This window comes from Ornithorhynchus anatinus, chromosome 2, assembly GCF_004115215.2.
Source record: "Ornithorhynchus anatinus isolate Pmale09 chromosome 2, mOrnAna1.pri.v4, whole genome shotgun sequence".
NCBI classification, from domain to species: domain Eukaryota; kingdom Metazoa; phylum Chordata; class Mammalia; order Monotremata; family Ornithorhynchidae; genus Ornithorhynchus; species Ornithorhynchus anatinus.
In genome coordinates this window covers 119,400,705-119,413,683 of record NC_041729.1, presented here as the reverse complement: position 1 = coordinate 119,413,683, position 12,979 = coordinate 119,400,705, and the positions used below count along the sequence as shown (strand labels likewise).

At 38.7% G+C, this 12,979-nt stretch overlaps 1 protein-coding gene across 3 annotated transcripts in view; it reads left to right on the top strand.

The window, feature by feature from the left end:
* Window positions 1-12,979, top strand: part of DIAPH3 (diaphanous related formin 3) — a 314,905-nt gene that overhangs the window by 169,973 nt on the left and 131,953 nt on the right. For all 3 annotated transcript variants that reach the window (XM_029057148.2, XM_029057147.2, XM_039911199.1), the window contains one exon: window positions 2,811-2,935. In XM_029057148.2, coding sequence (XP_028912981.1) covers window positions 2,811-2,935 — 125 coding nt within the window. The remainder of the gene's footprint in view (window positions 1-2,810; window positions 2,936-12,979) is intronic.

The window sequence follows — 12,979 nt, the reverse complement described above, 5'->3', positions numbered from 1 at the left end:
GTCTCCCACTAGACAATAATAATTATGGTATTTGTTAAGCACTTACTATGTGCTAGGCACTGTACTCTGTGCCTCAATTAACTCATCTGTAAAATGATTAAGATGTGAGCCCCATGTGGGACAACCTCATCACCTTGTATTCCCCTCAGCACTTAGAACAGTGCTTCACACTTAGTAAGTGCTTAAAAAATACCATTATTATTATTATTATTGTATGAGCAAATCAGGTTGGACACAGTCCATGCCCCACATGGGCTCACAGTTTTAATTTCCATTTTAGTCCCCATGGGCTCACAGTTTTAATTCTCTGAAGTAACTGAGTCTCAGAGAAGTAAAGTGACTTGCCCAGGGCCACGTAGCAAACAAGTGATGGATCCAGGATTAGAACCCATCATCTGCTTACTCCCAAACCTATGCTCTATTTGAATAAGTGGGTTAAATAAGCACTATGCACTACGGCATGCTACTTCCTACTAGATCATAAGTTATTTGAAAGTGGAGATTGTTTCTTAGTTGTTTTCCAAGTACTTTGTGCAGTTCCTTAGACAAAGTATGTGCTCTCTAAATTCTGCTGATCAATACTCAGACCATTTTTTCAGGAGCAATCAAAGCAGTTGTTTTTATTAGGGCGAAGAATAAGTGGTCAGCAGCTGTGTTTTTAAACACTCCAAATGTTCAGTTTCTTTTTACCTGTATGCCTGCCAAACTGAATTTTCAAAAAAAGGCATAAAAAATCACATATAACTTTCAATTCCCAATATGTACCCCCTTTTTGTGTCCTTCATAATATACTCTAGTTAGGATTATTCTTTTACTGCTGTGGATTCATAAAATTCTAACTTCATGCCAGCAATATATAGTAGTCCATATTCAGGGATGAAATTCATCACAAAGTGCCTATATGACTGAGAAGGCCAATGCAAAGCCTCAGTTCCAGCCACACTGTGCAAATAAAAGGTTGATCCTGGTTGCATTGTTACAGCGCTTAGTTCTGTTTCTATTTGTGCCTCCCTCCTCCTAACTCCTTATGACTTTTTTGCTTTGTGAATCACCCTTTTCTTAATAACAGTGTGGCATACTAGTCTATCCTCTACAATCGGCCCTCAATTTTCACCTGGGATGCAGCATTGTTTGAAGCTGTATTATTCTGTCTAAACATTTCCTCTGCCCTCTTTGCATTCAGTTTCCTAGTTCCATCTCCTAAGCACGAATTGGTGGGAGTCCTGCTTTTGTACATTCTCCTCACATTTCCCACCCAGGATAGTTATGCAGAGTATAGCTTTGATATGAGGAACTGACCATGTTCTAGAACTTCATTTTTGTGAACATATCAGATGATAATATATTTAGAAATCTGCCTTAAAAGGATTACAGCTGTAAAATGCTAAGTGATAACTTCCTAGGCCCTGGCCTTTCTTTGGTGGGTATAATTTTAAGCACAACCATTTTTTCTGTTCTGTGTAAATAGTTGATAGCCATTGGCAAAAGTACCTAAGGTTCATCTGTTAGTGAATTAATAGTAGTTGTTACTTAGTGTGCACAGAATGCTGTACTACATGCTTGAGAAACTACAGTGCAACAGAGTTGGTAGATAGGTTCCCTTCCCACAAGGAACTTACAAGTCTAAAGGCAATAGAGAAAGAGGAAGACAAAGAAGAAATAAAGTCTGTAAAGGACTATGTGAAGGCATTAGGGATTTCTTGAGCATTTATGTTTGGAAAAGTGCACTGTTACAGAGTTATTAGACCTGATCCCTGCCCACAAGAAGCTTACAGCCTGCAGGTAGATAAGCTCCTCCTGTAGACTTAAGCTCATTGTGGACAGGGAATGTGTCTATTTATTGTTGTAGTCTATTCTCCCAAGTGCTTAGTACAATGCTCTGCACACTTGTAAGCACTCAATAAATAAGATTGAATGAATTGAATGAATGAATCCCTCCCCAATTACTGCTTATTTGCTGAACTCTCTGCCTCCTGTCTCTCCCCACTCCAGGCCATACTTCACTCTGCTGCCTGGAGCATTTTTCTAAAGAAACATTCAGTCCATGTTTTCCCACTCCTCAAGAACCTCCAGTGGTTGCCTATCCACCTCCACAACAAACAGAAACTCCTTAATGTCGGCTTTAAAGCACTTAATCACCCTGCCCCCTCCTACCTCACTACTACTCTCCTACTATGACCCAGCCCTCACACTTTGCTCCTCTAATGCTAACCTGGTCACTGTATCTCAATCTTCTCTATCTGGCCACACATCCTGCCTCTAGTTTGGGATGCCCATCCTCTTCATATCTGACAGACAATTACTCTCTCCTCATTCAAAACCTTATTGAAGACACATCTCTAAGAGGTCTTCCCTGACTAAGCCCTCATTTCCTATTATTCCAGTCCTTTCTGTGTTGCCATTCCACTTGGATGTGCTCCTTTTATTCACCCCTCCCTTTATTCATCCCCACAGGACTTATGCACATGTATGTAATTTATTTAAATTAATGTCTATCTCCCCTTCCAGACTGTAAGCTTGTATGGGAAGGTACATTTCTTCCAAGTCTGTAATAGTGTACCCCTCCAAGTGTGTAGTACATTGCTCTGTACTCAGTAAGCACTCAAATACAATTGATTGATTGATTGAAGCCTGGTTTGAATTGATTCCATAGCTAATTCAATAAGCCTAGATAGACATACTGTCTTTCTCTTGTTTTAATTTTTTTTTCTGTTACATGTTGGCTACTATGGTGCTGAAGTAAATTGTGGAAATTTGCATCTATTACTATTATTTTTCAGTGATAAGGTGTTTCGTATACTCTATTTCAGTCTCTGCAGAAAATTTGGAAAAGAACTTGAAGCAGATGGAAAGGCAGCTTCAACAGCTTGAGAAGGATTTGGAGACCTTTCCCCCTCCTGAGGATGCGTATGATAAGTTTGTGACAAAAATGTCTATATCCTTTTAACAACTACAAAACTTTAATGGCACCAGCCATCTAACTTCTAGATTAATTTAATTTAATGATTTAAATATATTTGCATACCAATTTTCTCCCACAAAAGCCAGGAATCCAGTATAGTTCACTGAAAGAGTTATGAATAATGTGCAATAGAAACTCTATCTCTTTTTCAGAATGGCTCGCAAAATAGCATTTCTCTATTTCATATGGTGAATGAATTAAAATAAGGGAAGTTATTAACATTTTAAGGTATATTTTGATTTATTCTACCTTGGACATTTTAGGAACAGGAAATCATCATATTTAAGTTGCCTATATTTTATCTCTATTGTGTTACCAATTAGAAATGCTCTTTAAAAAAAATCGAAATGGTAATTGCCTTTATAAATGTCATTGTTTCAAAGTTCCAAATGAAATCTTTAAGCCAGAATGGCTTATTGGATACACATCTTCAATTAAACAGATTGGATTAATTTAAAATACAAGGATATGCATTCCTTTGGTAAATGGAATTTATTGAAGTTTTCCTTTCAGTTCTTTTGTCTTTTATTACTGGCTTTCTAGGTTCATTGGTGATGAAGTCATCAAACTTTTCTAAAACTTTTTCAAAAAATGAATGCTATGATCCCTCACTAAGCTTTAAAAATAAACTAAATACCTTTGTGTATTAATAAACCCTCAACTTTACATTTTTAAAACCTAACTTCTATGTACAAAGCTCAAATAAAACAAATTTTAGAGTAAAAGTTTAACTGAGCTTTGAGAAGTAGACATTTCATGAAGGCTTTATAAACACATTTTTTGAATTTGAAGGTTTTTTTTCCCCATATAAATTTATATCTATCTTACTATGTTATGTTATAACGTGAGTTTTATTATGCAATGTTTTGAATTTAGTTATTTCAACTTTTTAATTGAGATTGTGAGAAATATAAAAAAATTCATTCCTGAAATAATACATGATCATAGTCTGCTCTAGGCGATAGTTGTTAACCCAAGTGATGGATAATAAAAGTAATGGCAAGTCTGTCTCCAGAGAATGGAGCTGATTGGGCAGTATGAGAAAGTAGTGTTAGGGAACTCCAGACATTACTTGGCCATTGCTGAAGCCACAATAAATGTCAAAGATGAAAGGTAATTAGATAAGGTAAGGCTTTTTTTTAACTGCTTTCTTTGGTAAGTTTTCACAATGGAAACGCCACTTCAAATAATTGAGTTTATTCCTCTAGTACCATGTATTTAAATTTAAAAAAAGCAAAGCAAATTCTATAATTAAGATACATTGAAGCTTTTTGGGGCTTAGATTTAATTCGAGGAATTTTAAGCAACGTACTACATAATTGGTAAGATAAAGCTAGTTTACCTGGTCTAATCCCAGCTCCTCCATTTGTCTGCTGTATCATACTGGGCAAATCATTTAACTTCTCTTGCTTCTATTACCTCATCCTTAAAATGGGAACTAAATCATACTCCCTTCTACTTAGACTGTGAGCCCCATGTGAGGCAGGAACTGTGTCCAATCTCATTAACTTCTATCTATCTCAGTGGGTAGAACAGTGCTTGGCACACAATAAGCATTTAAATTACATAGTTATCATTGTTATTATCAATGCTATGGGGTGGGAGCATACCTCTATTGTATTGTACTCTTCCATGAGCTTAGCTCTGCACACAATAAATAGCACTGATTGAGAGGTGAGAACGAGGCACAAGTGTTTAAGTTTGAGAGGGACAAAGAATGTGGGCTGGGATATAATGAGAGAATTATGGGTGTATTATGGGTGAGAAGTAGACTGGCCTAGCAGAAAGATCATGGGCCTGGGAGTCAGAGGACTTTGGTTCTAATCCTTGCTCCTCCATTTACCTGTTGTGTTACCTTGGGCAGGTCACTCAACTTCTGTGCCTCAGTTCCCTCATTTAAAAATGGAAATTCAATACCTGTTCTCCTTCTTACTTAGACTGTTAGTCCCATTGGGACCTGGTTATTTCCATCTACTCCAGTGCTTAGTTCAATGTTCAACACATAGAACTGCTTAACAAATACCACAGTTATTATTATTGCACACATCTACCAACTTTTCAAAATTCCCCAGTGGCTCTCTTTTCTTCTCTATACCAAGCAAAAACTCCTAAGTGTTAACTTAAGGTACTTAATTAGCTCTCTCCTACCTACTCACCCTTCTCCTCCTTCAACTACAATCCAGTTCACATATTTCACTATTTTCAAGCAGTCAACTGGTTTTCCATTTTCAAAACCCTTCTAAAATCACATCTTGTCCAGGACACCTTGCCTTATTAATCCTTCGCCTCTCTATCCCAAGTCCCACTACTGCCATTTCAGCACTTCTGGGCCATCTAAGCATTTGGGTATTCACTTCTGTTACCTAGATTACTTAGACATGTATCTTTAAAAATCTGTTGCTTCTCTCTCTACATGTATTTTATTTAACTGTATGTCTCCCTTCCTAGATCGTAAGTTCCTTGATGACACAGATTGTGTCTACTACCTCTGTTGTGCTCTCCCAAGTACTTAGTACAGTGCCCTGAAAAGTGTAAGGGCTCAGTAAATGCTTTTGATTTACTGATTGAGAAGAGAGTGTGTAGTAAGAGGGATAGAGCTGATCGAGTGCCTGAAAGTGTTTTTGTATTGTGTAGGCTATAGATTTTGAAAGCAGGAAGGAGCTCTCTTGAGAAATAGCTGGGAAGAAAGAACACAAAAATGTGGGGAGTTAGGGAGTTGGAAAGGTAAGGGCAGGACTGTGGGGAGCTCATCACTGTTGGTTTTTTGAGTTTTGTCGACAGAGCAGTTGGATGAAGTTATCGTGGCTGATAGAGTGGAAGATGGCATAGAGGGCTTCAAGAGAAAGTTGCTTTCTAAACATGTTTTTACCTATTGCAAAGAAAGCAGTGTTGCCTAGTAGAAAGAGTTCAGGTCTGAGCGCCAGGAGACCTGCCTTTACTACTTGAGAAGCAGTGTGGCTCAGTGGAAAGAGCCTAGGCTTGAGAGTCAGAGGTCATGGGTTCGAAGCTCAGCTCTGCCTCTTGTCAGCTGTGTGACTGTGGGCAAGTCACTTAACTTCTCTGTGCCTCAGTTACCTCATCTGTAAAATGGGGATTAACTGTGAGCCTCATGTGGGACAACCTGATGACCCTGTATTTCCTGCAGTGCTTAGAACAGTGCTCTGCACATAGTAAGCACTTAACAAATACCAACATTATTATTACTTGCCTCCTGCATGACCTTGAGCAATTCGTGTAACCTCTCTGTACCTCTGTATCGTCATCTATGAAATGGGGACTAAATACCTGTTTTCCCTCTACTTAGACTACAAGCTCCATGTAAGGCAGGGACTGTGTACAATCTGATTTTTCTTTCATTTATTCATTCAATCCTATTTATTGATTGCTTACTGTAGGCAGAGCACTGTACTAAGTGTTTGGGAGAGTACAATATAACAATAAACGGATACATTCCCTGCCCACAACGAGTTTACCACTCAGTGCCTACCCCAGCAGTGAGTATGATGCTTGACCCATAGTAAGCATTTAACAAATACCACTATTAGTAGTAGGAGAGTACTATTAAAATCCTATTCTTGCAAATTACCCAGTCTGTGCTTATTTTACTTGAAACCTGAGCAACGTTATGCTAATTCAAATTATTCCAAGTTCAGTTTGGTGTGCACTGAATTTTGGTATGGGTAGGTATTGGTGTAGGTTGGATTTCATATTTAATCATATCGGAGTATCATTTTAATCATTAAATACTGTTAACAAAGGATTTCTCAACCTATTACAGACAGTAATTTAGATATAGTAGACTTACCTATAATTTCTAGTAATGCTTTGTGAACACACTATTTAAAGAGGCTTACTTTCAGAAAAACAGAAGCCACATTAAAACACTAAGCAAAAGAGGAATGTGGCTCAGTGGAAAGAACCCGGGCTTGGGAGTCAGAGGTCATGGGTTCAAATCCCGGCTCTGCCACTTGTCAGCTGTGTGACTGTGGGCAAGTCACTTCACTTCTCTGTGCCTCAGTTACCTCATCTGTAAAATGGGGATTAAGACTGTGAGCCTCACCTGGGACTACCTGATTACCCTGTATCTACCCCAGAACATAGAACAGTGCTTTGCACATAGTAAGCTCTCAACAAATACCAACATTATTATTATTATAAAGGTTTGTATATACTACTCAGCATGATGGAATTGGGACCTATCTCTACTTCATTCATATAGTACAGAATGATGTTGGTTCCTTGAAAGTCAATTGGCTCATAAATAGTATTCAGCAGGTTATGAGAAAAAGACGGAGGGTGCTTTGATTGGAAGAATTTTTCAACCTGGAACAATTATGCCCCCTAGACAGGCAAGATATTACATCCTGTCATTAAATATCATACACTAGAAGCATCTATTTATTGACTGGCATTCTTGTATTTTTAGATTTCAGAATTTTAATATGTGGTGCTATTGACAGCCTATAAGCATTACTTAGACATCTGATTTCACACACCTGTTGTTCGTTTTTGGCATAATATTTTAAGATCAATTAAATGTATTTGCTACAACTCTTTTTCATGGATTAAAACTGTAAATGCGTACACACTTCACTTCTCTAACCCAACCTACTAGCTATACCTTGATCTTATCTATTTGCTGCCAACTCCTTGCCAACATTCTCACTATGGCCTGTAACTCCTTTCACCTTTTTGTACTCCCCCTTTATGTTCCACTCTTCCCACCTTCAGTGCCCTCCTAAAATCAAATCTCTTCTAAGCGACCTCCCATGACTAAGCCTCATTTTACCTATTCACCCTCTCTTCTGTGTTGCTTATGGACTTAGATCTGTATACTCCTTATGCACTTGATATTCACCCTTCTATCATTTATATACACACATATATATATATATATACATCATTTATATACATATCCCTGTACTCTACCATTTCTCCTAACTATAATTCAGTTTGATGCCTGTCCCTATTTAAACTAAAAACTCTTTGTGGGTAAGGATCATTTGTACCAACTCTATCATATTCCCTCAAGTGCTTAGTATAGTGCTCAGTATACTCAATAAATACCATTGACTGAGAGAATATAATTGCATTTGGAGTTAAAACCAGACATTTAATTAAGCTTTATCGATAATAATAATATCTCAAATGTTTTCCAAGTCCTGAACAATGTACTTAGCACTGGAATTAAATATATAATTCTTTCTGTATCAGTGTAAATTTTAGTGATATTACTAAAAAACCCTGCATTTGAAATGCATGGTTCCTCATATTGGTGAAAAACATAATCTATTGTATTTATGGAGGTCTTACTGTTTGCAGAGCACTGTACTAAGTGCTTGGGAGACTATGGCGTAACATAATTGATAGACACATTCCCTGTCCACAATGAGCTTGCAGGCTAGGGAGACAAGCAAACATTAATATAAATAAATAACAGATATGTACTTAAATCCTGTGCGGCTGAGGGAAGGATGAATAAAGGGTGCAAATCCAAGTGCAGGGGTGATGTAGAAGGAAGTGAGATAAGAGGAAATGAAGGTTTTTAGTTGGGGAAGGAACCTTAGAGATGTGACTTCATTAATGCTTTGAAGATGGAGAGGGTGATGGTCAGATATGAAGAGGGAGGGAGTTCCAGGCCAGAGGCAGGGCATTGGCTAGAGGTTGGTGGCAAGATAGACAAGATTGAGGTAAAATAAGCAGGTTGGTAGCTTGCTGTAGAAAATCAGGGAGACAAGGTAAGAGGGGACAAGGTGATTGGATGCTTTAAAGCCACTGGTAAAATATTTCTGTTGGATGTGGAGATGGATGAGCGACCACTGAGGAGTGGGGAAACATGGATCGAACATTTTTATAGAAAAATGATCTGGTCAGCAAAGTGAAGTATGGAATGAAGTGAGAAGAGACAGGAGGCAGAACAGTCAGCAAGGAGGCTGATGCAGTAATCGAGTCAGGATAGGGTAAGTACTTGGATTACCATGGAAGCAGTTTGGATAGAGAGGAAAGGGCAGATTTTAGTGATGTTGTGAAGGTTGAACCAAAAAACTTTGGTGATAAACAGAATATGTAAGTTGAATGAGAGACAGAAGTCGAGGTTAATACCAGGATTATGGTTTTGTGGTGGTACAGTCTACAGTGATGGGGAAATCAGGTGGAAGACAGGGTTTGGGTAGGAACATGGGAAGTTGTGTTTGGACATGTGAGGTGTTGGTGGGACATCCAAGTAGAGATATCCTGAAGACAGGAGGAAATGAGAGACTGCAGAAATGGAGGGAGATCAGGTCTGGAGATGTAGATTTGGGAATCATCTGCATAGAGATGGTGGTTGAAACCATGGAATGAATGAGATTTCTCCAGTGGAGTGGGTGTAGATGGAGAATAGAAGAAGACCCAGTACTGAACCTTGAGAGACTCCCACAGTTAGGGGGTAGGAGGAGGAGGGAGTCCATGAAAGAGAATGAGAGAGAGAGAGACCAGAGACAAGTAAAGGAGGACATTTTCAGTGAAGCCAAGGTTAGCTAATTTTCCAGGAGAAGGAGGTGGTCAACAGTATTGAAGGCAGCTGAGAGGTCAAGAAGGATTATGATGGAGTAGAGACTGTTAACTTTGGATATAAAGAGGCTATGTTAATCCAAGCATTTATCCTGTCCTGCCTTGATTACCGAATCAGACTTTTTGTTAACCTTCCTGCCTCTTGTCTCTCCCCACTCCAGTCTACACTTCATTTTGCTGCCCGGATGATTTTTCTATAAAAATGTTCAGTCCATGTTTCTCTACTCCTCACGAACATCCAGTGGTTTCTCATCCACCTCCATATCAAATAGAAACTCCTTACTATTTGCTTTTGGCTTTAAAGTACTCAATCACCTTGCCTCTTTCTACCTTACCTCTCTGCTTTCCTACTTCAACCCAATCCACACACTTCATTCCTCTCATGCTAACCTACTCACTTAATCTTTCTATCTTGGAGCCAATCTCTCACCCACTTTCTGCCTCTGGCCTGGATTGCCCTCCCTCTTGATCACTCTTCCCACCTTCAAAGCTTTATTGAAGGCATATCCCCTCCAAGAGGCCTAATTTCCTGTTTTCCTATTCCCTTCTGCATCACCCTTGCACTTGGATATGCTTGCTTTATTCACCCATCCCTTAACGCCACATCACTTAAGTACTGCCACTTGTCTCCTGTGTGACTTCACATCTCTGAGCTTGTTACCTCATCTGTAAAATGGGGATTGAGACTATGACGACCACTGGGACAGGGACTATGTCAAACCCTATTTGCTTGTATCCGTCCTAGCACTTAGTACAGTGCCTGGAACATAGGAAGCTCTTAAAAAATACCATTATTATTATTATTAAGTACATAGTCATAATTTATTTAATGTCCATCTCCCCTATAGATTCTAAGCTCATGGGCAGGAAAGGTACCTACAAACTCTGTTATATTTTACTGCCCCAAGTGTATAGTACAATGCTCTGCAGACAGTAAGCAATAAATACAATTAATTAATTTATTGACACATTATCAAGAAAAGAGCTGTTCTTTTTTGCATAAAACTTCTTAAGAACACAGAACAAGGAAGCAAAAGAGAAAACAGTACTGCAAATATGAAACATAATAAGCTTGTTATGGGCAGGGAATGTATCTGCTAAATGTTGTATTATACTCTCCCAAACACTTAGTACAGTGCTCTGCATATAGTAAGTGCTCAGTAAATACCACTGAATGATGATAATGCAAAAATTGACAGTCTTGGCCAGAATTATGAATTTTGCATTACAAGCACGGATTATTTTTTCAAAAATGAAGGATAACAAATACATTTATATTTAATGGAATAACTATGAAATCAATTGCTTTGCTATATAGAAATCTAGAGCAAATGTTTTAAAAAGGTGTAAATTAGATAGTTTTTAAAGCTATGTCCCATATAGTAATTTTGGTCACCCACAATATGATTTATTTAAATTGATTAGACCTACATGGTGATCTCTGACTTTAATACTTACAATTCCCAGAAACTACAGAAAAACATTTTCTTTTTTCAATGTGTATGCACATGTGGGTTAATTTTTTTGAATGCTACTGTGATCATGGTATTATTTAATGTGTTAGACCTATGTTAGGGGTGCACTATTGAGTCCACATTCAACCAGTTAACATCCTTGTGATATATGAACCTTGGATTTAATGACCCAATATGATTTTTCTTGATTCCCAACTTAAAGCATTTGGGACCCAGCTTATTCATGATTAAGAAACACAGATAGTCATGGCTCCACTTCAGTGCTTTGGTGATCAAGTTGTTTACAGATATGAAACGAGAATAACTTGTAAGCTCTGCAGTGCACCAGCTTCAAAGCTTTTGTGGTTCTTATATTTGATCACAAGTGTACGCCAATAAATCAATGGTATTAAGTGATTCTGCATGGGAGCACTGTCCTAAGCACTTGGGAAAGTACAATACAATAATAATGATGGTATTTAAGTGCGTACTATGTGCCAAGCACTGTTCTAAGCTCTGGGGTAGATACAAGCTAATCAGGTTGTCCCACTTGGGACTCACAGTCTTCATCCCTATTTTACAGATGAGGGAACTGAGGCACAGAGAGAAGTGAGTTTACAATACAACAGAGTTTATAGATCCGTTCCTTGCCCATAAGGAACTTATGGGCAGTGCAGAGGGGGAGTTGGACATTAAAATACAATACACACATGTCCATAAGTGCTGGGGTATGAGGGTGGGTTGAATATCAAGTGCTAAAAGGTACAGATCCAAATGGAGAAGTGATGTGGGAAGAGAAAGGAGTAGGGGAAATGAGGTTTAATTGGGGAAGCTCAGTAGGATGAGATTTGGCTTTAATATGACTTTGAAAGTGGGAAGACTGGTGGTTTGTCATATATGAAAGGCTAGGGAATTCCAGGCCAGAGAGGTTGACATGGGTAAAGTGTTGGTGATGAGATAAATGAGATCACAGTACAATGAATAGGTTAACAAATACCGCTACTATTATTAGTAGTATTAGGTGGGCATTAGAGGAACAAGTTGTGTGGGAAGGGTAAAGCATTTGATACAAAGGTGGATGGGCAATTACTGGAGGTTCTAAAGGAGTGGAGAGATGTGGACTGAACTTTTTTTTAGAAAAAATGATCCGGGCAGCAGAGTGAAGTATGGATTGGAATGGAGAGAGGCAGGCGGCAGAGAGGTCAGCAAGGAGGCTGATGTAATAGTCAAGGTGGGATAAGAAAAGTGCTGTATCAGCACAATAGAAGTTTGGAGGGAGACGAAAGTGCAGACTCCCACAGTGTGGTGAAGCTAAAACTGACTGGATTGACAACAGATTGAGTCTGTGGATTGAATGAGAGAGATGAGTCTAAGATAATGCCATGGTTATGGGTTTATGAGATAGGAAGGATAGTAGTGTTGGGTACAGTGAGGGAAAAGGGAAGGAAAGGGTGTGGGTAGGATGATATGGAGTTCTGTTTTGGGAATCTTAATTTTGTGGTGTTAACCAGAAATCCAAGTAGAGTTGTCTTAAAGGCAGGAGGATGTGTGAAACCACATAAAGGGAGAGACATCAGGGCTGGAGATGACTATTTGGTTAGATAATGTTTCCAGGAGAAGGGGATTGTCGGTGGTGTTGAAGGCAGAAGAGACATTGAGGAGAATTAGTATGGAATAAATACAGGTTGTTGGATTGGGCAAGAGGAAGGTCATTGCTGACCTCAGAAAGGGCAATTTCCTTAGAGCAAAGCTAAATTGGAGGAAATCAAGAAGAGAATTGGATGAGAGGAAGTGGAGGAGTCAGATGTAGACAAGTCACTCAAGGATCTTGGGGACGAATACTAAGGTGGGCAGTGATCTGTAACAGGAGGGAGCTGTAGTGTTCAGGGAGGGGGTTTTTAAATAGGTGAATAATGAGCATGTTAGAAACCAGTGGGGAAGTAGACTTTGAAAGGGAACCTTTTATATATGCATATATGTAAAAACATAAAGTTATGGACAAAAGAAATGG